Source organism: Hippocampus bargibanti, linkage group LG18, assembly GCF_051943395.1.
Source record: "Hippocampus bargibanti isolate YZ-2025 linkage group LG18, ASM5194339v1, whole genome shotgun sequence".
Taxonomy (NCBI): domain Eukaryota; kingdom Metazoa; phylum Chordata; class Actinopteri; order Syngnathiformes; family Syngnathidae; genus Hippocampus; species Hippocampus bargibanti.
The window spans coordinates 14,485,009-14,512,559 of NC_142751.1; the positions used below are offsets into that span (position 1 = coordinate 14,485,009).

Here is a 27,551-nt window from a genome sequence, read left to right on the forward strand (position 1 = left end):
TCACCCACAGAAAAACTTATCCTATGACTGTTAAGTGACCTTTGAGAGTTTTGAAAGGCGCTGATTAATGAAATGTATTATTATTATTATTATTATTATTATTATTATTATTATTATTATACATCTCATTTTATATTTTCAGGTCTGTTGGGCTCCGAGCTGACGAATACTGTCGTCAGTGTTGGTAAGTCGTCGTCATCATCATCATCATCATCATCATCATCATCATCATCATCATCATCATCCTCCAAACAGGAAACGGCGTCTACAGCAACCAGTGCACCTCCCCTGCCATGATGTCACCGGGGGTTGGGTCTAAGAGCAAAAGTCCACCAATGAGCATGAGCCGCAAGCCCGACCTACGACCCCTGATGCCGCCCGCCAACAAATGCAGCAACATGCCGACCATCGTGAGTGTTTTGACTCGAATGCATCCATTGGAGAAAAAAAGGTGTCTTTAACCAAACTAATACCAATCTGCTGCACCTGACTCGCTGCTGCCCTCTAGTGTGAGGACTTTGACCTGATGTTGGTAAGTCTCACCTGTTGATGTTGTTTTGTTCTGTGTGGTAGCTTAGCTCTTGCTAACATCCTTACAACTTTAATACTGAAGTCAAATCAAGTTTTGGGAAATTGTGGGAAGTGGACAGAAGATTATGATCCATTTTTTGAAAACTCTCCAAAATATTCTATCGGACTTTGATGCTAAAAAATTAGATAAATATATTTCAACGTTTTTTTTTTCTCTTGAAACGATAGCATCAATAAACTCTAAGTAGCTAGCTAGATAGCTAGACAGCAAGTAGCTATCTAGCTAGCTAGCCACTGCACATTTGGAATAGTAGTTCAATTTGGCCGTTTTTGTCCAAGTAATCAGTATGGATGTTTTTTTTTTTGGGTGGTTTTTTTTTGGGTGCTTCTGCAGAACGCACGAATCAATCACTCCCAGACAGCACAGACGCTATCCAGTCCCGCCGTATGCGTATCCGCCGCCGCCGCCGCATCTCTTCCCGGCTCCGTTATGGGCGGCTACCCATCTTCTCTCAACTCCTTCGGCACAGGTGAGTCTCCTCATCCGAGCTAAGACGCTACTAGCGTGAAGCGTAGCCTGAAACGGAAACTTTGATGTACTTTTCAGAATTCTCGCTGGGTGGCGAAGTGGCCTCCCTGATGGCTTTCGGGTCAGCCGGGTTGGGCTCCGTCGGTGGTTGGCAGCAACAGCAGCAGCACGTCCATGACTTGCACAACCTGCACAATGCGCCACTAGCGCACATGGGGTGAGCAAAAACACATTTTGTTGTGTTTATTTGTACAGTGATACCTCGGTTTACGAGCCCCCTTGGCTTACGAACTTTTCGGTTTGCGAACGTTACATTTATAAACATTTTACCTTGGCATACAAACTATTTTTTGGCATACACACGGAGCGCCACAATGAGTGATGTGTCGTTCCAAACAAGCCCGTTCTACTAACAAGAAAATGGCAGCCGACTGTTTTTGTCCTCTATTCCCCGCCCCCAGTCTTTGGTTAAAGGCACGTGATTGGTCAAGAACGCAGCAGTGAGGGGAGGTGCTTTAAACATTAATGAGACAGGGAGACAACAGTGAGAGAGAGTGTGAAAATGGATAGAAAACCCAGTGAAATTTGGACTCGTTTCAACCATTTTGATAGTTCAAGGGCAGAGTGTAGACTGTAAGGTTAAAATTCCCATCAATCAGGCTCCACAAATAACCCGCACAAGCCATCTGTATGATGGTGGAAGAAGAAGGCTACGTTCCTCATCAAGTGTTTAATGCTGATGAAACCGGCCACTCCATTCCGTCAAGCCATTAACGACCATCACAAAGGTAAATAAAACGACTATATTATACAGTAGTTTATTCATTTAATTATAATGCACATAGCACATTTATTACACGTAAAATAAGGTCTATTTTGTGTAGTTTTAAGGCTTAGAAAATTAGAAAATTATGTTTTATGGGGACCTGGGAACGGATTATTCTCATTTTAATGGTTTCCTATGGGAAATTAATTTTGGGATACACCTTTTCGCCTTACACACTCTGTTTGGGAACCAATTAAGTTTGTAAGCTAAAGTATCACTGTATTGATTCATCCTTTCAGAAACAAAAGGTGTCATTTTCCAGAAAAATCTAAATCACGTCTGTGTCTTCCAGGAATTTATGCCAGAACAGCAACCTAAACTTCCCATCGGGTCACCAAAACCTCCAGATCAAATCGGAGCCGTCCTCGCCCCCTCGAGAACACCCCGTGATGGGCGCCCGGGCGGGCCGCTCGCCCGCCGGCAGCGCGTCCAGCTGCGGGAGCTCGTACGACGGCGGCGAGGAGCACGAAAACGCAGTCGGCGGCGGCGACTTCCTCCTGCGGCCGCCGTCCAATCAGGATGAGCGCCGCAGCCCGTCCGTCAAACGCATGCGATTGACGGAGGGCTGGGCTACATGATGCTGAAGGGGGCGGGGCTTTTCACACAGGTTACATTGGAGTGTTCTCATTGGCTGTGTTAGGAATGTATCACTGGGCGGACATGACGGGGGATTTTTAGTCAGACTATTTCAGTTTATTACAACTAACTTCCGATTTACGACCTGCTCGACTTACGACCACCCGTACTTACGACCGTGACCTCCAGACCCTATTTTTTAACATTTTAAGAGGGGTAGTTTGTGAGTCATTTAGCCTCAGAGTCTCTATTCAACATTTTGAATGGATTTCAACTTACGACCATTTCGACTTACGACCGTTTGGTCGGAACGGATCTCGGTCGCAAGTCGGATGGTACCTGTATTTCCAAATTTTGATGTGATCTCGCGATTATAAGGAGTTTTGGAGTGAGCAAAGAATTGATAACTGAATCTTTCACTTATTTTCGACTCCCTAATCACTTCATTTGCATCAACATCCTCAAAATGTCGTTGTAATGATGAGGTCAGGAGAAAATTCTAAATACAGCCCATGAGCATTATTCCTAATCCCCTCACGCTTTTTTTTGTGTTTGTGAGACTCAAACACGGTCAAAGCTCATTTGTAAAAATCGACAATCGCTGAAAAGAATAACCCCCACCCCCCAAAAAAAATATTGGTTCAGTCCAAGTTGTTTCAAGCTCATGCTTGTTTGTAGCGTAGGCGCCAATCAAAACAAAATTCCAACATAACCCCACCGGTCCACCGAAATGTAATATTCATTTATTTATTTATCACATGGTAATTTGAATTTTATATCATTAATTTTTACAAATTTGTACATCAAAAATTTGACACCAACCACAATTGAAAACGGGTTGCCAGAGACAAAAGCTGAAAAGAACCCCCCCCCGCCCCAAAAAAAACATTGGTTCAGTCCAAGTTGTTTCAAGCTAATGCTTGTTTATAGTATATTCGCCTATCAAAACAAAATTGGAACATAACCCCACTGCTCCAATATTAATTTATGATGGGGGAATTTGAAAATTAATATTCATTCATTTATTCAAACACTGTAATTTGAATTTTATATAATTAATTTTTACAAGCCAATTTGTCCATCGAAAATTTTACACCAACCACAATTGAGGACGAATTGCCAACGACAAAACAAACCATTTACTACTTTTACTTTTGATCACAATTATTTTTGGTCAAATTCAATTACAACTTTCCGCTAACTTTTAACGTTCCCACTTGCTGCATTTTTGTGGCCATTTTGTGGGCGGGGTCAAAATGATAATAATAATAATAATAATAATAATAATGCATTTTATTTATAATCGCCTTTCAAAATTGTTTTCAAAACCGATAAGTTTAAAAACCGATAAGTTTAAAAACCAAAACCATCACCCCGAATTAAAGTCTATTGAGCATCGATTTTAAGATGGGAATCATGTTAAAACGAGAAGAGAGCGAAGGTCAATGAGCTGACAGGAAGTGAGAGAGTGACAGGAAGAGGAAGTACAATCGGGTTCGGAAGAAGGTTGACAGGAAAAAAAAAAGTGACAGATGAAGAGGCGGGGCCAGGCTTGGGTGCAGTAGCCAATGGCAGCGGCGAGAGCAAAGCCTATTTATGCAGTGTGAGCTTTTAGCTATTAGCTTGTCGTGCATTAGCTTAGCATAGGAGGACTGCGGGACAGTGATGACGTCAATTTTTTTTTTCTGTGTCCTGAAAATGTTTTTTGTTTTTTCTTCGTCCTGGAGTCAGAGCCCATGCCGGTTGCCATGACGACGCCAAAAGTTCAACCACGGGGGTCAAGCTAGCCCGAATTGCTAATTGAAGTTTCGGCGTGCGTCTTTAAGGTAACCCGCAAGAGACTCTTAACTCGTCTTTCTGCTTATCTTTTTTTCTTGTTTGTTTTGTTTTTGTTCAAGCTGAGGGTTGTTGACATTTGAATATTTTGCTGATCAAAAATGTATATTTGGAGGCCCAACCCTGTTTTTTTCAAGCCGCAAGAACCCGACCCGGTTTAGAGGTAGAACCCAACCGCGTTACGGGTTCGCTATGTCGTTCAAGAGGAGATTAAGGGCAGAGCCCGCCAGCTTTCACCTTTGACCCTAACCCCCCCCCCCCAAAAAAGAATACGTTGGGAAAAAAAAGACAAATGTAAATGTGTAGACACACATATATCTAAAAACATGCGTACATGCGAAACAATAAAATATTACTGCTCTACTTAAAATCTTGCTGTTTTGTTTTATGCTAACGAGGTCGTCTGCAATCAGTCGCCACCAGGTGGAGACAAACATCAGCAATCACAATCCAACTTTTTAGACTGTGGATTTCAATTGACTTTTAAAGGACAACCGACACAACCCGACAAGCTCCAAATGACTTCGACTGAGCGCATTTGACAAAGATTCCACCGCATATAAGCTATATTTTACCGTTTAAGACTCTGAATATTCAGGAAGTGGTGTTTTTGAGTTGGTGACGTCACGTCTGGAACGCCCCTGACCGAGAAAGCGACACACAATGCATTTTGGGTACTTTGTTTGGTCTGAAAACTTTGTGTTGATGGCGAAATTAGAAGGAAAACTACACAAATAACGCGATGGGGAATCGTTGTGTGTTGCACCAAGACTACTATTTGATACTAGTTGACACAAATTCCCAGCAGACAAATCAGCCCATTTCCAACGGATCTTGGGCGCCATCTTGTGGATTTTTTGGGTGCTACATTAGAGTCCAGACGGCTGGAATTCATACAGAAGGACTTCTTTAATCGATGGCAAACATTTATGATTTCCTCTTCAGAACTACTTGAATCATATTCATAACTGGAAGCCATTGTTTTGATTCTGGAGCAAGGCAGTTTGTGAAGGAGTATCCTGGCGTGACGTCATGAACAAGGGGGTGGGACTTTCTCAATCTCGCCAGTTCCGTCTTTTTTATTGGTGTTTTGAGTTTGACTAAAAATATCAGCCTGCGTGCTAGGGAAAAACATTGCCAGAGGTCTGACCCGCACTTTATTGGCACCCCCGGAAGAAAAACCAAAACCTGAATAAATTCAAGAATGGCAGTGAATGAGATAAGGTAATAATAATAATAATAATAATAAATTTCATTTACAATCGCCTTTCAAAACTCTCAAATTTACTTAACAGTCACAGGATAAGTTTTTCTGTGGGTGAGCAGCGGCAGCCACACGCGCCAGCGTTCACTCAACCCAGAAGTTACTCAAATAGATAGAAAGCTAGGTAATATATAGCTAATAGCCAGCCAGCTGGATACCTAGCCAGATAGATAGCTAATAGCTAGCTAGATAGCAAATAGCTGTATTTTGGCATGACATGACCCTTTTTTTCATAAAATAAACTTTATTTTTCTTTATCAAAAGTTAATTGTGACGGCAAGATCATCACAACATTATCATCACAATAATAAAGCACAACAGATATGGAAAAAGTCTTGCTCAAAAAGGACAAATATAAAAATATGAAAAAAATATTGCACTTTAATCATCGCCCCAAACTTTGGAGGACGTTTGACCAAATTCTGTAAACATTTTATACATTTTTTTTCTTTGTATTTCAGCTTTTTTTTGGGGGGGACGTGGAACGCGCTTGTATTTTTTTTTTTTTTAATCTCATTATTATGAATAATAATATTAAGCTCTGAGCAAACGTCAAAACAGGCGACTTGTGGTTTTTTTTTTTGAAGTTGGTCGTTTGTACTTTTCGCTCAGTACCCACATACATACACAAACAAACACACACACACACATTCCTGTTTCAATCGTTTTGTGAGGTCCGGATAACTCCCTAAAAGGAGTGAGGACCACAAGTTTAGAGAAGAACTAGTGTTACATTTGAACACTAAATGTCACCCCATTTCCCACTTCAACTTTAAAAACAAAGAAATAAAAAGTCGGCTTGAAACTGAAATAACAGCAGGAGTGGGGTTTCTGAATGGCTACATTCAAAGTCCTCACCCCTATAGTGAATTTGGTTAAAAAATTATTTTACTTTTTGTGGTATGAACTTTTTCCTCTCGTTAACCACGCACACACACACATAAACACACACAGTGAGTAAAAAATGTGTGTATCCAAGTGAAATGAAAATACACACCAAAAAATCATTTTGGGTGAATTTGTGAGGACCTCTCTGAAACTTTAACCGATACATATATAGACCCTCTAGAAGCATTTAGAATAAAAAAGCTTGTGAGGACAGGCCAAAAGGTCCTCACTTGTTAAAAATGTCCTCACTACATATGGTATAAAATGTTAGTGGTCCTCACAAGACTAGTCATACAAACACACACACACATTCTTGTTTTTAAGTGCTTTGGGTGACATCCCCCCATTTTTTTTCACTGCCAACTTTCAAACTGTCTTACACGTGACTTCACATGTGAACGACGACACACGCATGTGGTTTTTTTTTTGGGTGGAGGGTCTTAGGTGGTGTGTTTACAGACATGTCCAAAAAGTTCTGAGGAAGAAGCAAGGTGTTAAAATCACTGCCCATCAAGGAATCAAGCGGTCATGTGACTCTGGCTCGGTTGGATATGGGGAGGAGCAAAGGTCATGTGATTCTGACTCTGTGGGAGGAGCCAAGTGTCACCTCTTCAGCGTGACGGACAGGTGTCATGGCGCCCGGGATCCACCGCCTCAGGGTATGGATCCACCTGATGAGGAGCGGTAAGTTACAAAAACACACGAGTTCACCGTACAAAATAATACTAATAATAATAATAATAATAATAATAATTTAATTTCTAAGCGCCTTTCAAAACTCTCAAGGACACTTTACTGTCACGGTATAGGAACTTTTTTTATTCAGCCATTCACGCCAGCGTTCAGTCTACCCGGAAATAATTCAAATAGATAGAACGCTAGCTAATATATAGCTAGCCAGCTACATAGCTAGCCAGATAGATACTTGCTGTACCCTCTTTGTGACATGAAGCAGTTCTAGATGAAAGAGGAGAGGATCAAAATCATCCTTTTCAGCAGTGGATCAGGGGCATCATGGTGGAATGTGCACGTCTACTACAAGCTAATAGATGGCACATAAATAGCAAAAATAGATAGCCAGCTAGGTTGGTAGCTAGATAGCCAGGTAGGTAGCTATCTGATATGAAACTAGAGAATGCCGTCAATCATTTGAACAGATACAGGAAGTGGTTTTACCTCGGCGTAGAGCGGAGGCGGTAAATATCGGAATTCCGTGATGTACGTGAGCAACGCCGCGCTAGCATGTTCTTGTTCCTGCTCGTGGACGCCGTGCAGGAAGTGGCGGCGGTGCGACTCAGGGATGGCCAGTTCACCGTAGCTGGGCGGGGCTAAAACCATTAGAATAATTAGACATAATAATTATGATAATAATACATTTTATTCATCAGCACCTTTCAAAACTCTCAAGGTCACTTTCCAGTCACAGGATAAGTTTTTCTGTGGGTGAGCAGCGGCAGCCACACGCACCAGCATTCATTCAACCCAGAAGTAACTCAAATAGAAAGCCAGCTAGCTAGCTAATAGATAGCTAATACATAGCTAGACAGCTGGATAGATAGCTAATAGATAGCCAGCCAGCTAGCCAATGGATAGCTTACAGATAACAGATAACAACAGCTAGCTAGCCAGCTGGAAAGATAGCTAATACATAGTCAGCTAGCGAGACAGATAGCTAAAAGATAGCCAGCCAGCCAGCTAATAGATAGCCAGCGAGATAGCTAGACATCTAAAAGATAGCTAATAAACACACACATGGATCGCCATCTTACCCTCAGGGTGCTCTGGCACGCCTAGCCAACCAGAGGCGCTTCCATGGCTGCTAATGCTAGATGTGCGGGAGGCAGCGGTGTGTAGCGGGATGGTCCCGATGACCAAAGGCAACGACAGCGATAAGTTGAGACCGCCCGGAATGTCCACGTACACCTAACGGAAGGAGAAAATGATATATTCAGTGTTTGTTGTTAGCTATTGCGTTTCACTTTATGCTAACAACATGCCTATGATACCTCTGACCATTTGTTTTGACATTTATTCAACTGTGTCATGTTTCATACTTGTTTTACAACTTCAATTAAGAGTGCCAAAAAAAACAGTTTAACGTCATTAGCCCACTAAGCTAACATTGCTAACCGATTAGATTCCACTGACGATTGCTTTGATGCATATGCTAATAGCTAATAAATGAATGTAATTAGCTTATAGGTTTATGGGTTTCTACATTATCGTAATGGTGAAATCAATTTGTGACATTGACGTCATCTCACTCGTACTACGGACAATAGCGCTGCGGTATTAGCATCCGATGTTAGTGCTGCTTATGGGACTTTTTAATGGCTGAATTTTGAAACAATTCCAACAAAGCTAAAGCTAAACCCGGGCTTCCTTTGGTACGATTACTGATAGATAGCTACGTCCCCTGCCGGCAGTAAAAGACAATCTTCCTGTGTTTGAACCTTTGTCCACAATGTCCGACCGAACATCTCTGACACTGGTACAAAGGGGGTTGGTTGATCTTGACGTTATTAGCGTGCTAACAGGCGAAGGTGGGAGGGGCATGGGTTTGCGAGGCTCACCACAAGGGAGTACTCCACACGTATGATTGGACAGTCAAGGATGGACGGCGACACGGGCGGGATCTTGAGCATCCTGCCCTCCCAGCTTTGACTCTTGCCCTGAGCCAAGGCTTCCCCTCGCAGGTTGGACACCAACTGCTGGATCTCCTTCCCTTTGCCCTTAGCAAAGAAGGTTTGCGTCTGATAGAGCGCCGCCTTGGGGACCACCACCCTGGTGGAGCAGTTCTCCACCTCGGCGAAGATCTGGATGGAGTCGCCTGGAGGAGGGGAGGAGAGGCGGGAGGCGTCAAGTCTGCCGGGAGACCGGGTAGAAGATGAGTTGGACATGAGGCGACGAGGATGTGAAGGGACGATGCAAAAGGTGAAGACGGCCGCAGAGGACGCCGAGTGAGGACGACCGGGGGATCCGGCGCTACCTGGCGTGTAGCCTTTGCGAGGCACTTTGACGCTGAGCGAGATGGGACCGGACGCGCAGAACCAGCAGCACAAAGTCTTCTCCTTGCTGCCCGCCTGTGGAGCCTGAAGAAAAGAAAACAAAACAAACGACAAACACTTGAAACCCTACCCCAGACTTGAAATACTTGAAACCTCAACAGTCGTCGAAAAGACGATACAGTGACACCTCGGTTTACGAACCCCTTGGCTTACGAACTTTTCGGTTTACGAACGTTTCAACGTTGATAGTTCAAAGGCAGAGTGTAGACTGCAAGGCTAAAAAATCCCATCAATCAGGCTCCACAAATAACCCGCACAAGTCGTCTGTACACTTGATGCAAAAAGCTATCAACGCAGCTAAACAGAACATAATTGATGAGGAACAAGGTAAAATTATAGCAGAGGAAGCACCTACAAGGGATCATTCCTCAAGATGGTGAAAGAAGAAGGCTACGTTCCTCATCAAGTGTTCCATCAAGCCATCAACGACCATCACAAAGGTAAATAAAACGACTTTATTATACAGTACAGTTTGTTTCTTTAATTATAATACCATAGCACATTTATTATACATAAAATAAGCTATATTTTGTGTAGTTTTAAGAATTACAAAGTAGAAAAGTATGTTTTATGGGGACTTGGGAACGGATTATTCTCATTTTAATGGTTTCCTATGGGAAATTAATTTTTGGGATACACACTTTTCACCTTACACACTGTCTGTTTAAAAACCGATCCCAAGATGAAAATCTTAACATGAAACCCCAACACCGCCTTGAAAACAGCCCTCAATACCCAACCATTGCTTGAAACCCCAACTAGCGGAGGGGGGAGTGGGCGTGGCTTACCAGCAGCAGAGGCGTATTGACGTCGATATGCTCAAAGACGATGAACTCCTTCTTAACCTTGACCGGAAGCATCCAAGGTCGATGGAGCTCCGCTTTCACCCAGTACCTCACGCTGCCGTGTTTACCCTCGAACGACGTCGCCAACGCCCTGAACACCCGCACACCCGCACAAATGCCAACTGAACAACGGCGAAAATCAAGTACGTCAAAACGAACCGCCGGTAGCCATGGTATCACTTTGCTATCGGTTTGAGATCAATTCAGTATCGTATCGGTTCAGTATCGGTGGTGTAACTCACATCTGTGGCAGGTGGAAGCTGAAGCCAAACTCGTGCAAGCCGGTGTGTAGCACGGTGACGCCTTCGTCGGCCATGTCATCATCTGTCAACAACAACAACAAACAAACAAACAAAAGACAACTCTTAAACCTCAAACGATGAAAACCCTACTCGATACCCTGTTTTCAAACCCGAACGTCAGTTTACAAATCAGGTTGCGAATCTGTTCACATGCTAGTTGCTAACACATGGCTTTCGACTCCTATGCTAACGTGTTTCATGCTAATTTGCCAATCTGTTAACATGCTAGTTGCTAACACTGATCTTTCTACTCCTTTGCTAACATGCTAGATTCTAACACGGTTCTTTCTACTCCTATGCTAACGGGCTTCATGCTAATTTGTGAATCTGTTAACATGCTAGTTGCTAACATGGGGCTTTTTACACCTATGCTAGCATGCTTCATGCTAATTTGTGAATCTGTTAACATGCTAGTTGCTAACACTGATCTTTCTACTCCTTTGCTAACATGCTAGATGCTAACACGGTTCTTTGTACTCCTATGCTAACGGGCTTCATGCTAATTTGCGAATCTGTTAACATGCTAGTTGCTAACACGGGGCTTTCTACACCTATGCTAACGTGCTTCATGCTAATTTGCGAATCTGTTAACATGCTATTTGCTAACACTGGGCTTTTTACTCCTATGTGAATGTTCTTCATGCTAATTTGCGAATCTATTAACAAGCTAGATCCTAACACAGTTCTTTCTTTCTTACTTCCGTGTTGAGTGAACGCTGGCGCGTGTGGCTACCACTGCTCGCCCGCAGAAAAAATATCCTGTGACTGTCAAGTGTCACTTGAGAGTTTTGAAAAGCGCTTATAAATGAAATGTATTTATTATTATTATTGTTATTATTATTATTATTATTATTATTAACCTGCCCACCGAAAGCAACCACTTGTTTACATTTGCTGCCCGTCCCTCTTCCCAAACACGTGCACGCGCGCCGCCAATGTAACAGGAAGTCCCCGTGGAGGGTCACGCGCATCTCACACGTCGCGGGGAGCGGCCCAGTCTGCAGTAGACCAGTTTGAACCAGCCAGAGCAGCCTCACGCCGACCATGTCAACCCCCCACCCCGCCACCGCCCTTATCAGCAACTCTCCCCCCCCCCTATTGGCTGCGGACTAATAGTGCTCCCTCCTGATTGGTCCAGAGCCTTTTCGACCCTCCCCCTTTCTTCCTCACGGCCATGTGGCACGAGAAGGAAGAACCCTTCAGTGAACTTAACTCGCTGCCAAAGTGTCACGCAAGGACGTTCGCTGATAACGCCACCCCCCCCCCCCCCCAAAAAAACTTTAAAAAGTTATCAAAAATAACAAAAAATAATATTTCCAAAACCTGATGTAATATTCTTATTTTTGTTTAGTTTTCTCGGCTAGCTAGCTATGTAGCTGGCTATGTATTAGCTATATGGCTATCTAGCTAGTTAGCTAACTGTCCGGCTGGCTATCTGTTAGCTAGCTGGCTAGCTTTCTATCTATTTGAGTTACTTCCGGGTTGAGTTTACGCTGGCGTGTGTGGCTGCCACTGCTCACCCACAGAAAAACTTATCCTGTGACTGTAAAGTGACCTTGAGAGTTTTGAATGGTGCTGATAAATGTAATTTATTATTATTATTATTATTATTATTATTATTTTATTTTTTTAGTGCATGGAACAAAACAAACGTTGTTAGACACGAATGCAATTCAAACAACCAGCTAAATACGTGGGAATTGTTTGGGTGTTGCTTATAATAGGAGGAAGTGGCAAATATTGATCATATTTTGTAATATTTCAAGTAAATAACATCCTTTCTACCAGACTTTTTCAAGTTTGTGTTGTTTTAAACACCTTAATTCCCGACAACCTACAACTAAGCGGCCATTTTGATTTAAAACACTTTGGAATTCGTATGGAATGAATGCGTTTTATTATTTTAACGAGCTGAGCCCCCCCCCCCCCAATCACCTCCACCCCTCCCCACTCACGGCTCACCCCAGCGTGATCAGGTTTGAACCGCTTCGAGCAGACAAAAGGGAGTTGCTTCCTATTTGCCTCGTTGATGTCATTTTAGACTTTATGTTTGTGGGACGTTTACGTAGTCCGAAAATGGCTCGAAATTTTGTGTTTTGGTGAGGATGTCACGTCCCAAGGCGCTTTATGGTGGTCGGCGGTGATGTGCGCCTCACCTCGCTCTTCACCGATGAGAGTATCCCGGTGGCGGAGGTACTCCACCTCCTCGGTGTAGTTCTGCGTGTAGGCTGCGTTGGCTCCGGCGTTGCGGGACTCGGTCCAACGGACCTTGGCCACCCCGCGAGCGGTCACGTCCAAACTGCGGACGCGAACATCCCCGGCCACCTCCACCACCACCCGGCCGGACACCAGCTCCCCGCCGGAGAACACCGGCAGGTTGCTCTCGTTCAGTGTGTCGAAGCACACGGCGAGAGTCCGAACTTTGCCGAGAACCATGTCGAACGAGCCGAAGACCCCCCCTCCCTCCCTCACTCCCCTTCCCCTCCTTGGACGCTTGTTCCCGGGCCGGGCGTTCAAGAGCGGAGCCGAGTGGCCCCTCGCTCCCGCACGGAGCCCGCCCGCCGTCGGTGCTGGCGCATCCGGGGTTGGGGTCCCGCTCGCCTGATCCTCCCTCCCTCCCTCCGGGTCGGTCCGCGCGAGTGCTGCCGCGTGTGGGGTGGCACGCTGAGTTTTAAAAGGCTCCGTGCGTAAAAAAAAAAAAAAAAACCTCACTGAGCATGTGCGTGAGGGCGTGTGCGCACTTGCGACGTGAGAAGCATCAGCCGTCTTCAGAGGACGGCTCGACTGTGACGTCATCCAATAAAGACGCGCTTGTTGTTATTCGCGTGCAAAAAAAAAAAAACCGTAAATGAAGCAGACAGGTACATGCTAATCATCCCAATAATAATAATTTTCTGTATTGAAAATGTATGTATGTATGTATGTATGTATATGAAATGTATGTATATGAAATGTATATATATATATATATATATATATATATATATATATATATATATATATATATATATATATATATATATATATATATATATATATATATAGTTGAGTTACTTCCGGGTTGAGTTGGCACATGTGGCTGCCGCTGCTCACCCGCAGAAGAAAAACTGATCCTGTGTCTGTAAAGTGACTTTGGGAGTTTTGAAATGTGCTTATAAATGAAATGTATTATTATTGTTATTATTATTATTATATTATTATTATATATAAATAAATAAACTAGTTTATACGGTATGTTTTTTTCACCCCAAAAAAAATTCACACACTTTATTTTAACACACACCCACTTCCCAATTGCATATGTATAATATGCATGCTAATGAGTCATCGCGGATTTACCTTCTTAGCAACTTCAGAAGAGATGCAAACTTGCTTCCATTGAAAATACATATGAATTGTTCAAGACGTGTTTGTCTATTGTGTTTCAGTAGCGCGTGATATTTTAAATGTCTGCGTGTATTCTTAGCCAAATGTTACATTTCAATATCTCAACAAGACTGCTATTGACTTTAGCGGAAGGCTAGCCAAACAGCCGCAGGGGTCCGGCAGACGCTTTCCAGTGGGGCTACAACAGAGATGAGACGACAACGAAATCGTATATTAACCTCTCCGCCATCTTAGATGTGGCAAGGTGCAGCGATGGGTTGGAAAGAGTCAACAATCAATTTTGCCGTCGCCTTTTTACACCAAAAGCCAGATCTCACGGGATTCAGACCAATATAATTGTATTTGGCCTTTTTAACGTGTTATGATTTGAGTATGCTAACTTTGCACCTAATAATCATAAGTCGTGTGTGTGTGCATAATACCGTCAATTACTACAGTGACACCAGCTTCCAAAACAAATAAGTCAAATTTGTTATCACAGCAGCAAAGGAAAATGGGGCTCGTTAGCAGTACTACAAGAACTTTTAGTTTTTAAAAGATTTGTTTTTGTTATTTTTGACTTTCAGTACTTAACCAAGTTTAACTGTGTGAATTTTATTTAAAAAACATTAATGTGAGCAGTGTACCATCGTTTTGATTCTAGACCGTGCCTTCATTGCTACACCGTTTATAATTGTATTTTATTGTATTCTATTTTTGATTGTATTTTACTTATTATAGTACATATGCTTGTCTGTGACTGTAAAGTGTCATTGAGAGCTTTGAAAGGCACTTAAATTATCTCTGAAATCTTTGTAAGTTTTGCTATTGTGAAAATGTGTGTTTAGAGAACTAAGTATCTCTTCTATCATCTTCCAGTTTAAATATAGGTCATAACAACTAAACATTCTTTTTGGGCGACAAGTACGAGCCAAGTTTGACACATCCAATATGGCGAAGAAACTGTCGTGTGGCATCAACGGGTCAATCGTTTCTATGGTCATATATCTGCGGGTCCCAGTGTTGAATTGGGGATATAAAATGGTGAGGGGGCTATAAGGGGCGTGGTTTAACTATTTTCAGCAATCATGCTGCTAACTTTTGCTCGGCTTAGGCTCGAACGCAGAATCCCATCCCGGGCCGCCTCCTGACCGGATGTTCGACACTTAAAGAGCTAATACTGGGCGTCTGTCCGTCCCCTTGTATGTTCCGAAAGCTCAAGCGGAGGGGAAACGCCGCTTTGGACCGAGTCTTCTCGTCCTCGCAGCCGGACCTCGTCTTCTCTTTCTGCCGGGATGAGGAGCCTTCGGTGCGGGCCCGCTGCGGTGAACAGCCCGCTGTCCCCGATGGAGACCACCAGGAAGGGGTGGTTCCGACCCACCACAAGAGCTCTTCGCTGGGTTCTGCCAGTCTGGACCCTCGGGAGCGAACTTCGAGAGGAGCACGAGGAGAGAAGGCGAGTAAAATACAGTAAATGGAGCACAACTGGATGAGCAATGTGGACCAGTAAGGATGCTCATATTGTTAACTTCAAGAGAATCAAATAATGATCGATCTATCGCTCTATTGATCTATCAAGAAAGAGAGAAAACATTTTCAATATTTGTTTTGAAAAAAAAAAAAATACTCATATACAGGTAACATCCTACTTACGACCGAGTTCCGTTCCGACCAAACGGTCGTTAGTCAAAACCGTCGTAAGTCGAAATCAATTCAAAATGTTAAATAGAGACTCTGTGGCAAACACTCATCACACGGTCGATTGTTGTGCGAGAGTGAGATGTTGTCGTACACGTTGCCGGTTGCTAGCGCGTTGCAGTGCCAGGCGTAGAATTAAAATAAAAAAATAGGGTCTGGAGGTACGGGTCGTAAGTACGGGTGGTCGTAAGTACGGGCGGTCGTAAGTTGAGCTGGTCGTAAGTCGGATGTTACCTGTATTTTGTTAGTAATTATACTAATGGCCCATAACTGTGCATAAAAATTTTCCCCATAATTTTTTTTTCTATGGGTGAGCTGCGGCAGCCACACACGCCAGCGTTCACTCAACCCGGAATAACTCAAATACATAGAAAGCTAGCCAGTTAGCTAACAGATAGCTAATAGATAGCCAGCTGGACAGTTAGCTAACCAGCTAGATAGCCATATAGCTAATAAATAGCCAGCTGCATAGCTAGTTAGCTAATAGATAGCCAATAGAAAGCTAGCTAACAGCGAGCCAGCTAGATACATAGCCAGTTAGATAGCTAATAGATAGCAAATAAATAGCTAGCTAGGTAGCCAGCTAAATCCCTAAATAGCCAGCGATGTCCCGTCTTTGGCGTAGTGGCGCAGGAATTTGTCCAAAGTGAAAACGTGCGCAAACGTTGTTTGTAAACTGATTCAATTTCCAATCCAACGCTTCACTTCCTGTCGCGCAATCTCCTTAATCCGGTTGTCAAATAAGCAACCGTGGTGTAATTTCCACACAGCACAACCACGTGCTAACGTTGTTCTCTCGCTTCTGCCACGTGACAGGATGCTAACTTATGTCACAACAATGCCGTTTCGCCACCGGTTGCGGTTGTTGCAACGACGCTGATGTCGTTGCAACAGTTTGCAGGAGCTAGCATGCTAACAGGCTTAATGCAATGGCGTACCATCGTACATTTTAGTGGTTGTAAATGTGAAATTGCTCCCATCTGGCAGGATGCGGGCGAAACACCAGAATGCGCTGCGCCATACGAGCTGGAGGTGGAGCTGAGGCGAGGATGCAATTTGGCGGTCCGAGACAAACGAGGTAGTATTTCACTGAGCTGGATAAACTATTTGTTTACAGAGGAATGACATCACCAAGTCAAGAAAAGTCCACTAATAATAATAATCATAATACATTTGATTTATAATTGCCTTTCAAAACGCTCAAGGTCACTTTACAGTCATAGGAAAGGTTTTTCTGTGGGTGAGCAGCGGCAGCCATACGCACTAGCGTTCATTCAACCCGGAATAACTCAAATAGATAGAAAGCTAGCCAGCTTGCGAATAGCTAGTTAACAGATAGGCAGCTAGATAGATAGACAGCTAGATATCTCATAGATAGCCAGCTAGGTAGCCAGCTAGATAGCCAGATAACAAATAGGCAGCAAATAGATGGCTAGCTAGGTAGCCAGCTATGTAGCCAGCGAGGTAGCCAGCTAGATAGCCAGATAGCTAAATAAAGAGATGCCCTTATAAATGGTTGCAATCCCCGTATAAAAGTGGCAGTTCGCCGTACATTATTTGAAATGCTAAAAAAAAATGCTAAAACCCAAGCGGAAATGCAACCAATATACGCTAATTTCCTTTTGTGTGTGTTTTTCTCGTTCATTTGTTTTGCTAGCGGGAAGCAGCGACCCATACGTGAAATTCAAGATGGCGGGTAGGGACGTTTTCAGAAGCAGAACCGTACACAAGAACCTCAACCCCGTCTGGAACCACAAAACCACCCTCGTCACGCATAATCTTGGTGAACCGCTACACGTCACGGTACGTAAACGTGTTTCATAAGATGCAACACAACTCTTAGATGATCTAGCTAGTTAGCTAACTGTCTACCTGACTACTATTTGCTATCTATTGGCTATCTAGCTAGCTATCTGTGTAGCTGGCTATTTATTAGCTATATGTCTATCTAGCTAGTTAGTAAACTGTCTAGCTGGCTATCTATTAGCTATCTGTTAGCCAGCTGGCTAGCTTTCTATCTATTTCAGTTACTTCCAGGTTGAGTGAAGGCCTAGCTAGCTATCTGTTAGCTATCTATTAGAAATGAAATGTATTTTTATTATTATTAAGTATATAGCGCTCCGATCCCGATTTTTGTCAAAATGGCATCTCCAGGCGCCGCTGTTTGTTTGGATTGTAATTCAGAGTCACATCTTGGTGCCAAGAACCACATGGAAGTGAGTTGAGGAGCTTCATGTTCAAGTAGTGCTTTGAAGGTGTATGGGGACTGCGTAAGGCAGCTCACTCGCGTGTCCTTGAAATGCCCTTGTTGTGTTTTCGTCGTAGGTTTTTGACTACGACTTCGGTATTCAAGATGACTTCATCGGTTCTGCCGTTCTCCATCTGGACTCTCTGGAACTAAACAGGTACTCACCGTACCCTTATTTAGGTCTTTCAAAACTCTCAAGGTCACTTTACATTCACAGGATCAGTTTTTCTGTGGGTGAGCAGCGGCAGCCACATGCGCCAGCGTTCACTCAACCTGGAATAACTCAAATAGAAAGCGAGCCAGCTAGCAGATAGCTAACCGATAGCCAGCTAGACAGTTAGCTAACGAACTAACCATAACCAGTCATAACCTAACTAGCATATAGCTCTCTAGCTAGTTAAATAGATAGAAAGTTAGCTAGCTGGCTAATAGCCAGTTAGATAGATAATAGATAGCCAGTTAGAAAGCCAGATAGCTAATAGCTCGCTAGCTAATTGATAGCTGGCTAGCTAATAGCTATATACCTAGCCAGCTAGATAGCTAGTTAGCAAATATATATCAAATAGATATGTAGCAAGGTAACCAGCTAGATAGCTATCTAGCTAGCCTGCTAGATAGCAAGATTAGCTATCTAACAGATAGAACTAATAGCTAGCTAGATACATATAGATAATAATAATAATAATAATAATAATACATTTCATTTCTAAAAATGTGGGATAAATCGTGGCTTTTGTGTGTCAGGCGAAAACTGGTGACCTTGGTTCTGGAGGATCCGCAATACCCCGAGGAGAACCTGGGCTCGTTGGAACTCAGCGTGAGGCTCATGCACCAAAATCGCCGAATGGAGCATCGCAGGGACTCGACGGTACGAGGATATCCTAAGCATTGAAGATTTTTGTCATCTAGCAATTTTAGCATCTAGCAGCTAGCATGCTAACTCCTTCTAGCTTGTCCTGTTATTTGTTTGGCTGCTTCATTTTTTTTGGACCATATTTGATGCTCAAATTTACAATGTGAAACAGAACTACGCCAAAACCTACTAGCTATCTAGCTGGCTACCGAGCTAACTCTCTGTTAGCTATTTATTTGCTATCTATTCACTATCTACCTAGCTAGCTAGCTATTTATTAGTTATCTATTAGCTAGCTGACTAACTTCATATCTATTTGAGTTATTCCGGGTTGAGTGAACACTGACGGACGTGGCTGCCGCTGCTCACCCACAGAAAAACTGATCCTGTGACTATAAAGTGACCTTGAGAGTTTTGAAAGGCTGGTTACATAGCTAGCTATGTAGTTGGCTACCTGGCTAGCTATCTATTTGCTATCTATTTGCTATCTAACTAGCTAGCTGGCTACCTAGCTAGCTATCTATTTGCTATCTATTCGCTATCTAACTAGCTAGCTGGATACCGAGCTAGCTATCTATTTTCTATCTATTCGTTATCTAACTAGCTATCTGGCTACCTAGCTAGCTATCTATTTGCTATCTAACTAGCTAGCTGGCTACCTGGCTAGTTATCTATTTGCTATCTATTTGCTATCTAACTAGTTATCTATTAGCTAGGTAGCTAGCTAACTTTTGTTATTATTATTATTATTACTGTCAAAAAGTGGAATTACACCCCAAACACTTAAATCAGGACTTTATTGATAACCCCAGCAGGATTCGTCTCATCCGCCCGAGGTCCTATGGGGGTCCCAACAATGGCGGGGTGTCGTCAGCGTGGCTCTCATCGAGGGTCGCGACCTGATACCCATGGACCCCAACGGGCTGAGTGACCCCTACGTCAAGTTCCGCCTGGGGGCCCAGAAGTACCGTAGCAAGGTAACCAACCGACACGTCAACATGTCCGCCAGAGTTGTTGTCGCCATAGCGGCTCCTTCGAGTGGACAGTGAAAAGTTATCAGTCTCCTTGGCGCAGACCCTTACAAAGACGCTGAGTCCGCAATGGCGGGAACAGTTTTTCCTTCAACTCACGGAGGAGACGGGGGACGTCCTGCAGGCAACCGTGTGGGACCACGACACCGGACGCAGGGACGACTTCATTGGACGGTGACTACAAAGTCTCGTTGGGTCTTGAATCATCTGGTTGCGATACCTTGGTGATACCTTGGCTTACGAGTGTGTAAGGCGAAAAGTGTGTATGCCAAAAATTAAGTTCCCATCGAAAACCATTAGAATGAGAATAATCCGTTCCCAGGTCCCCATAAAACATAATTTTCCACTTTCTAATTTTCTAAGCCTTAAAACGACACAAAATATTTTGTGTATTATTTTATGTATAATAAATGTGTTATGGTATGGTAGCCTTCAAACTCCACAAACTACCTTATTTTATGTATAATAAATGTGCTATGGCATTATAATTAAAGACATAAACTGCTGTATAGTAAAGTCGTTTTATTTGCCTTTGTGATGGTCGTTGATGGCTTGATGGAATGGAATCATGAGCATGAAACACTTGATGAGGAACGTAGCCTTCTTCTTTCACCATCTTGAGGAATTATCCCTTGGAGGTGCTTTCTCTGCCATAATTTTACCTTGTTCCTCATCAGGCTTTTTGCATCAAGTGTACAGATGGCTTGTGTGGGTTATTTGTGGACCCTGATTGATGGAAATTTTAACCTTGCGGTCTACACTCTGCCTTTGAACTATCAAAGTTGAAACCAGTCCACATCACTCATTGTGGCAGCTCCGTGTGTATCCCGAAAAATAGTTCATATGCCAAGGTCAGATTTTCATAAATTTAACGTTCGTAAACCGAAAGGTTCGTAAGCCACGGGCTTCGTAAATCACTGTACCTACAATGAAATTATTTTGTTTCAGTTGCCAACTGGACTTGTCCACGCTAACCAAAGAGCAAACTCACCACCTGGAGCTTCCGTTGGAGGGGTCCCGGGGCCACCTGGTGCTGCTGGTCACACTGACGGGCTCCGAGGCCAACCCGAGCGCCTCGCAGCCGGATGACATGCAGGACTGTGGCGAGATCCTCAAGAGCTACGTGAGCGCTACGTCACGGATGAGTTCCTAAACAAGCTAATCGCTAACTAGCGGTGTCCCACAGGGACTGCTGAAGTCCTTCTCATCCATGAAGGACGTAGGGATGGTACAGGTCAAGGTTGTGCGAGCAGAGGGCCTCATCGCGGCCGACGTGACCGGTGAGACTCAAATCAAGGAAACGATGGACATTCGGATTTATTTGTTCATTTGTTTATTTGTTTATTTGTTTATTTTACGTTTGTTCTCCCGCTCAGGAAAGAGCGACCCCTTTTGTGTGGTGGAACTCAACAACCAACGCCGACAGACGCAAACTGTCTACAAGAATCTCAACCCAGATTGGAACAAAGTGTTCAATTTGTGAGTAGAGCATCTTATTACATAGGAAAAATCTGTACTTAACATGCTATTTCATAGAAATAACCCATATTTTTAATAATAATAATAATAATAATAATAATAATAATAACAATAATAACAATAATAATACAATTCATTTCTAATCGCCTTTCAAAACTCAAGGTCACTTTACAGTCACAGGATAAGTTTTTCTCTGGGTGAGCAGTGGCAGCCACACGCGCCAGCGTTCACTCAACTCGGAAGTAACTCAAATAGATAGCTAGCTAGATGATAATAATAATAATAAGAAGAAGAATCCATTGCATCTACAAGCGCCCCTCAAAACTCTCAAGGACATAGCTAATGGATAGCCTTATAGCTAATAGCTAGCTAGATAGCTGGCAAATAGATAGCTAGCTAGGTAGCTAGCTACAGATGTTGTTACATTGGAACAAGGTGTATCTAACATATTACATAGGAATAACCTGTATTTTAGTATAATGTCCGCGTGGTGGTGTTAGTCAGGTGAAGGACATTCACTCGGTGTTGGAAGTCACCGTCCTGGACGAGGACAGAGACCGCAGTGCCGACTTCCTGGGCAAAGTTGCCATCCCGTTGTTGCACGTGAGCGGTGGCGAGCAGAAGGGGTACGTGCTGAAGAACAAAGAGTTGAATGGTTGCAGTAAGGGTGTCATCTTCTTGGAGGTCGATGTGGTCTTCAACGCCGTGAGTTGGACATATTTGAACCCCTCCCCCCCGTCTTCCATGATCTTTTTGGAGTCATGTGACCCTGTTGTCTGTTGACAGGTGAAAGCGGCGTTAAGGACGTTTTCTCCCGCTGAGCAGAAATTGATTGAAGATGAACCCAAAGTATCCAAAGATGTATGTCAACATTTGACAGGTCTGATGACGATCGCTAGCATGACGTGGAACACGCTAACGCTCCATCTTGTTGTCCTATCCGCCCGCTCAGCTGCTGTATCAGAATATTGTCCGCGTGAGACGATGCGTCATGGTCCTCTTCAACTTGGCCTCGTTCATCAAAAGCTGCTTCCAGTGGGAATCCACGCAACGTAGCCTCATTGCCTTCATTGTATGAAAAAAACGCACAAATACGCGTGTGCTAGCATGCTAGCATGCTAGCTGCTCACTCGACTTTGCGTTCAGGTCTTCGTAGTGGTTGTATGGAACTTCCAAGTCTTCATGATACCTCTGGCGCTCTTGCTATTGCTCGTCTGGAATTTTTTCCTCTCGTGGAACTGCCAGATTGACGACACGGTGAGAGAAGTACAGTGATACCTCGCTTTACGAAGCCCTTGGCCTACGAACTTTTCGGTTTATGAACGTTAAATTTATGAAAATTTTACCTTGGCATACGAACTATTTTTCGGGATACACACAGAGCGCCACAATGAGTGATGTGTCGTTCGCTAACAAGAAAACTGTTTTTGTCCTCTATTCCCCGCCCCAAGTCTTCGGTTAAAGCCACGTGATTGGTCAAGAACGCAGCAGTGAGGGGAGGTGGTTTAAATATTAAAGAGACAGGCAGATGACAGAAAGAGTGACAAAATGGATAGAAAACAGTGAAATTTGGACTTGTATCAACTTTGATAGTTCAAAGGTAGAGTGTAGACTGCAAGGTTAAAATTCCCATCAATCAGGCTCCACAAATAACCTGCATAAGCCATCTGTACACTTGATACAAAAAGCTATCAGCCCAGCTAAACATAACACAGTTGATGAGGAACAAGGTAAAATTATGGCAGAGAAAGCACCTACAAGGGATCATTCCTCAAGATGGTGAAAGAAGAAGGCTACGTTCCTCATCAAATGTTCCATCAAGCCATCAACGACCATCACAAAGGTAAATAAAACGACTTTATGATACAGTACAGTTTATTTCTTTAATTATAATACCATAGCATATTTATTATACGTAAAATAAGGTAGATTTTGTGTAGTTTTAAGGCTTAGAAAGTAGAAAATTATGTTTTATGGGAACCTGGGAACGTATTATTCTCATTTTAATGGTTTCCTATGGGAAATTAATTTTTGGCAGACACACTTTTCACCGTACACACTCTGTCTGGGAACCAATTGTGTTCATAAGGCAAGGTATTACTGTATAAATGGAATTGTTCACACCCACAGTAGCGCAGGATGCCCTATCTGTCAGATTCATGGATTTGTCTGCCCGCAGTCGATGGAGGCCATTTTGGAGTGGGACGAGGATGACAAAGAAGTGAGCCTGTCGTGCACGTTGGCTGGAAGCGTTGACCCACACTATGAATGACCCCGTGTGTTGCGTTAACGCTAGGAGGCGGAGTCACGCGGCTTTCTCGACAAACTGAACGCCGTCCAAGACGTTTTCATCAGCGTGCAGAACACTTTGGACCAGGTGGCGTCCTACGGCGAGAGGTTGAAAAAGTAGGTGTCGCCTCGGGATAGTGATTAGATAGCAAATGGCTAGCTAGGTAGCCAGCTAACTAGTTATATAGCGAATAGATAGCTAGCTAGGTAGCCAGATAGCTAATTAGATATCGAATAGATAGCTAGCTAGGTAGCCAGCGAGCTAGTTAGATAGCGAATAGATTGCAAATATATACCAAATAGATAGCTGCTAGGTAGCCAGCGGATAGATAGCAAATAGATACCAAATAGATAGATAGCTAGCTAGGTAGCCAGCTAACTAAATACATACAAATAAATATAAATACATAGAAATATTCATAAATAAACAGATAAATGAATGAATAAATAAAATGAACGGATGAATGCATGAATAACTGAATATGAATGAATACATAAATGGATAAATGACTGAACAAATAAATAAATAGATGAATAAATAAAATGATAAACAAACAATTAAATACATAAATAAGTAAAAAATGAATAATCACCCAGCTCCTTGATGAGCGTCTATCATTTTTTGTTCTTCGCTGAGGATAAAGAATATGTAACTTTGAGTTTATAGGTGTTATATTTATCAGTCTACGCGTGCAACCACATCATACATTAACCTGACTCATATCTTTTTCATATTTCAAATGAGTTTTTATTTTATTTTTTTACTGTATGATGTTTTTTTTCCCGCCTTTACAGTGTGCTGAACTGGACGGTGCCTTTCCTGAGCTGCTTGGCCGTGGCCTCTTTGTGTCTTCTGGCCTTTCTGCTTTACCTCATCCCGTTGCGCTACCTCGTGCTAGCGTGGGGTGAGCGCACACAACAAACCCTGCACGCGTGCGCACACATTGTTTAACCAACTTGATACCCCGACAGGCGTTAACAAGTTCACCAAGAAATTACGCAACCCCTACGCCGTGGACAACAACGAACTTGTGGACTTCCTGTCGCGCGTGCCATCCGACATTCAGGTGGTGAGTACAGTGGCAAATTTTATTCATTGTTGACTTATTGTATCACCATAGCGTCATATTGCGAGCTAGCATAACATTGTAAATAAGTCCAACTCGCAGGAGCCGTGCATGGTTGGTGTAGCATCCAATGCAGAGTTCCTCATGAATATTCTACTCAGAATCAGAAGCAATAAAGCTAATTCTGATTGTGAGTAGCAATCATCACATTGGAAAATGTGGAATGGACTCATACTTGGAAGTTGCAATGCTACTTATAATCATCTGAATTGATTCTGATTGATTCTCTGAATCGCAATGATTCTGAAGATAATTCTGATTCTGAGTAGCATTTCAACTTCAAAACATTGGTGCGTTTCATAATTTTCAGTGTCATCATTTGGGATGATACTGAAAAATTATCAAATGGACTAATGTTTATTTCTTTAATTACAATACAATAGCACGTTTACACAAAAAAAAAATACATAAAATAAGGTATACAGTAGTTTAAAGGCTTATTTAGTAGAAAATTCTGTTTTATGTGGACCTGGGAACGGATTATTCTCATTGTAATGGTTTCTTATGGGAAATAATTGTTTGGAAGACACAATTTTCGCCTTACACAGACTTTCTGGGAACCAATTCAGTTTGTAAGCTGAAATATTACTACTTCCGCTATGAGTGAACGCTGGCGTGTGTGGCTGCCGCTGCTCACCTGCAGAAAAAATATCCTGTGACTGTAAAGTGTCCTTGAGCGTTTTGAAAGGCGCTTATAAATGAAATGTATTGTTATTATTGTGTAGTAACAGTTAGCCTCAAAGTGCTAGCATATTGTCAACATGTCACGTGATGCTAAGTGGGTCATGCTAATGCTATTTTACGGCGCATGTGTGCGGCAGATGCAGTATCGCGAGCTGAAGGTGGACGCGGGTCAAAGTTCGAGCAAGCGCAAGAGGACTGATCCCACCTAGTATTCCAATGTACTACACAATGCGTCAAAAACAAAAAAATATAAGATATCGAATTGAATTTTAACTTTATTGGGCAAGAACCTTATTGCTCTGCATCCTGCCTAAGATTATTTTTGGCACGTAATATCATTTTTTGTATCAATATTGTATTTACATCATTTTTTTTTTACATTGTATTCCATTTATGTCAATGCGTTAGCTTGCACAAAAAAAAGAAACTTTTCCAAGTGTTTCCAGCTGTCAATCAGCAGGCACGCTCGCTCGACTGAATTGACATACGTGTGCGATCTATGCAGGATATTTATACGAATGTATACGTGTGTCACATGTTAACATTTATACCCGCATTTCTATTTTATTTTCTATTTTCTATTATTTTCTATTTGTTTTAAGTCACGTTAGCGCACCCAGCATTGTTGATATGTTTTTATTTTCACTATCTATTATAATCTATCACTAGCTATATAGCAATCTAAGTGGCTAGCTATCGACCTAGCTAGCTGTTGGCTATCTATTAGCTATCTACTCGCTGGATAGCTAGCGTTCTATCTGTGTGTTTAATAGTGACATTCAGTGTATTAGCTAGCTAACTATTGAGATAGCTAGATATTAGCTATAGAGCTATCTAGGTGGCTATCTAGCTATCTATCTGTTGGTTATCTATTAGCTATCTACTAGCTAGCTAACTAGGTTTCTATCTATTTACTTCCGGGTTGAGTGAACTCTGGCGCGCGTGGCTGCCGCTGCTCAACCACAGAAAACTTATCCTGTGACTGTAAAGTGACCTTGAGAGTTTTGAAAGGCGCTTATAAATGAAATGTATTGTTTTTATTTTATGACATAAATATGCATTAAACATATATGTCCACCTTGGCTAATAGATGCCCTTATAAATTATTACAATTCCCGTTTTAAAGTTAGCGTACCCCGTACATTAATTGAAATGATAAAAAATGCTCACACAAGCGGAAATGCAGTTTACCGCGCATGCGCACCTTGGCTACCAGTAGTTGAGACGAGCTGGATTTGAGCCAAAATGGCCTCTGTAAAGTCTGTTTAAAATTGTTTTTTTTTTCGTATAAAAGTTGTGGTACGTCGTACAGTCGTTTTAAATGATACAAAACGTATAAAATACGGGTAAAACGTATTAATTGACTGGAATGATTAAACGTGATTTTAAAAAGTTTTAGCGACGTAGTTCGGATCTTATGCTGCAGGTTTTCAAACAGGCATCGGTGTGTCGCTTGTATGACGTGAGCAGCTGCTAATCTGTGTTTTGCTGTCCTCTAGCGGCCATGTTTAACACGACAGGTTTTCAACCAGACGTCCTTATCGGTGTGTCGCTTGTATCACGGGAGCAGCCGTCAATCATGAAAAACGAGGGAAACATCGCGGTAAATGTTTTTTTGTTAATTTAATGTTCATTTTTTTGTTTGTATTTTTACACGTCTTTATTTCCAGGTGCGCGCCTTGGTGTCGCTTCGCAGCTGTTTGGCTTCGTCATCAACAGTCATGACCCTTCAAGATAGCTTTTACATACCCGGTATGTTATATTTTTCTTCCAAAAACATCCATGGTAATTTATTTGAACACTTAAAATGCTCTTAGAATGTGAATATGAGTGTGAATGATTATTTATGTGTAAAATTCGCTGCAGATCGCCTCACGAGCGTAGCGAACTACGATTGTGACGAATCTGTTAGTTTACTTGAAGGACAGTAGTTAGCTCGCTAGAAGAGCTAGCTCTGCTAGCTAGAAGAGCTAGCAGCTCGCTAGAAGAGCTCGCTATCGATTAGTTATCTATTGTGTCCTTGAGAGTTTTATTATTATTATTATTAGCTAGCTAGCTAACTTTCCATCTATTTGATTTATTCCGGGTTGAGTGAATGCTGGCTCGTAGAA

The 27,551-nt window shown here is 42.6% G+C and overlaps 3 protein-coding genes across 9 annotated transcripts in view; 2 read left to right on the forward strand and 1 right to left on the reverse strand.

Annotated features, from left to right (window-relative positions):
* LOC148884852 (myocyte-specific enhancer factor 2C-like) overlaps window positions 1-4,402 on the forward strand; it is a 16,007-nt gene extending 11,605 nt beyond the window's left edge. Inside the window, exons 8-13 of one of the 2 annotated variants that reach the window (XM_089021117.1) lie at window positions 143-184; window positions 256-410; window positions 509-532; window positions 926-1,061; window positions 1,139-1,277; window positions 2,179-4,402. In XM_089021117.1, coding sequence (XP_088877243.1) covers window positions 143-184; window positions 256-410; window positions 509-532; window positions 926-1,061; window positions 1,139-1,277; window positions 2,179-2,464 — 782 coding nt within the window. In that variant the 3' untranslated portion in view covers window positions 2,465-4,402. The remainder of the gene's footprint in view (window positions 1-142; window positions 185-255; window positions 411-508; window positions 533-925; window positions 1,062-1,138; window positions 1,278-2,178) is intronic. The other variant, XM_089021118.1, reaches the window with a different exon arrangement.
* A 1,633-nt stretch (window positions 4,403-6,035) lies between these two features.
* On the reverse strand, window positions 6,036-13,303 carry arrdc3b (arrestin domain containing 3b). 2 transcript variants are annotated; one of them, XM_089021115.1, is made up of 8 exons: window positions 12,822-13,301; window positions 10,606-10,687; window positions 10,307-10,454; window positions 9,440-9,542; window positions 9,024-9,280; window positions 8,220-8,373; window positions 7,627-7,778; window positions 6,036-7,121 (listed from the first exon to the last, which is right to left on the reverse strand). In XM_089021115.1, exons 1-8 carry the CDS (start codon window positions 13,099-13,101, stop codon window positions 7,062-7,064), a joined length of 1,236 nt encoding a protein of 411 aa, XP_088877241.1. In that variant the 5' UTR covers window positions 13,102-13,301; the 3' UTR covers window positions 6,036-7,061. The 2 variants fall into 2 exon arrangements, with proteins under 2 accessions (XP_088877241.1, XP_088877242.1); XM_089021116.1 differs by lacking the exon at window positions 6,036-7,121 and having other exon boundaries at window positions 7,639-7,778; window positions 9,024-9,315; window positions 12,822-13,303.
* Window positions 13,304-15,112: 1,809 nt separating this feature from the next.
* LOC148884854 (multiple C2 and transmembrane domain-containing protein 1-like) lies at window positions 15,113-27,316 on the forward strand. Of its 5 annotated transcripts, XR_016118335.1 has the most exons (20): window positions 15,113-15,487; window positions 16,717-16,807; window positions 17,387-17,532; window positions 18,055-18,134; window positions 18,722-18,845; window positions 19,643-19,807; window positions 19,905-20,035; window positions 20,810-20,984; window positions 21,048-21,340; window positions 21,841-22,045; window positions 22,127-22,201; window positions 22,293-22,412; window positions 22,487-22,597; window positions 23,520-23,561; window positions 23,637-23,746; window positions 24,425-24,534; window positions 24,602-24,699; window positions 25,578-25,658; window positions 26,940-27,043; window positions 27,111-27,316. XR_016118335.1 is itself a non-coding variant. In XM_089021099.1 (19 exons), exons 1-19 carry the CDS (start codon window positions 15,236-15,238, stop codon window positions 25,647-25,649), a joined length of 2,304 nt encoding a protein of 767 aa, XP_088877225.1. In that variant the 5' UTR covers window positions 15,113-15,235; the 3' UTR covers window positions 25,650-26,846. The 5 variants fall into 5 exon arrangements, 4 of the variants coding, with proteins under 4 accessions (XP_088877225.1, XP_088877226.1, XP_088877223.1 ...); XM_089021099.1 differs by lacking the exons at window positions 26,940-27,043; window positions 27,111-27,316 and having other exon boundaries at window positions 21,048-21,141; window positions 21,238-21,340; window positions 25,578-26,846; XM_089021100.1 differs by lacking the exons at window positions 26,940-27,043; window positions 27,111-27,316 and having other exon boundaries at window positions 19,646-19,807; window positions 21,048-21,141; window positions 21,238-21,340; window positions 25,578-26,842.
* The last annotated feature ends 235 nt before the right edge of the window (window positions 27,317-27,551 follow it).

What these genes read in the sequence shown, in the direction of transcription:
- arrdc3b (XM_089021115.1), bottom strand. Translation starts at nt 13,101, where the DNA reads ATGGTTCTCGGCAAAGTTCGGACTCTCGCCGTGTGCTTCGACACACTG. An exon ending in TCTCATCGGTGAAGAGCGAG is followed by an intron (nt 10,688 to 12,821) that starts GTGAGGCGCACA and finishes TGTTGTTGACAG; the next exon opens with ATGATGACATGGCCGACGAA. An exon ending in GTGTGGAGTACTCCCTTGTG is followed by an intron (nt 8,374 to 9,023) that starts GTGAGCCTCGCA and finishes TCCTTCCGTTAG; the next exon opens with GTGTACGTGGACATTCCGGG.
- LOC148884854 (XM_089021097.1), top strand. Translation starts at nt 15,236, where the DNA reads ATGTTCCGAAAGCTCAAGCGGAGGGGAAACGCCGCTTTGGACCGAGTC. An exon ending in GTGAACCGCTACACGTCACG is followed by an intron (nt 17,533 to 18,054) that starts GTACGTAAACGT and finishes TTTTCGTCGTAG; the next exon opens with GTTTTTGACTACGACTTCGG. An exon ending in AGCATCGCAGGGACTCGACG is followed by an intron (nt 18,846 to 19,642) that starts GTACGAGGATAT and finishes TGATAACCCCAG; the next exon opens with CAGGATTCGTCTCATCCGCC.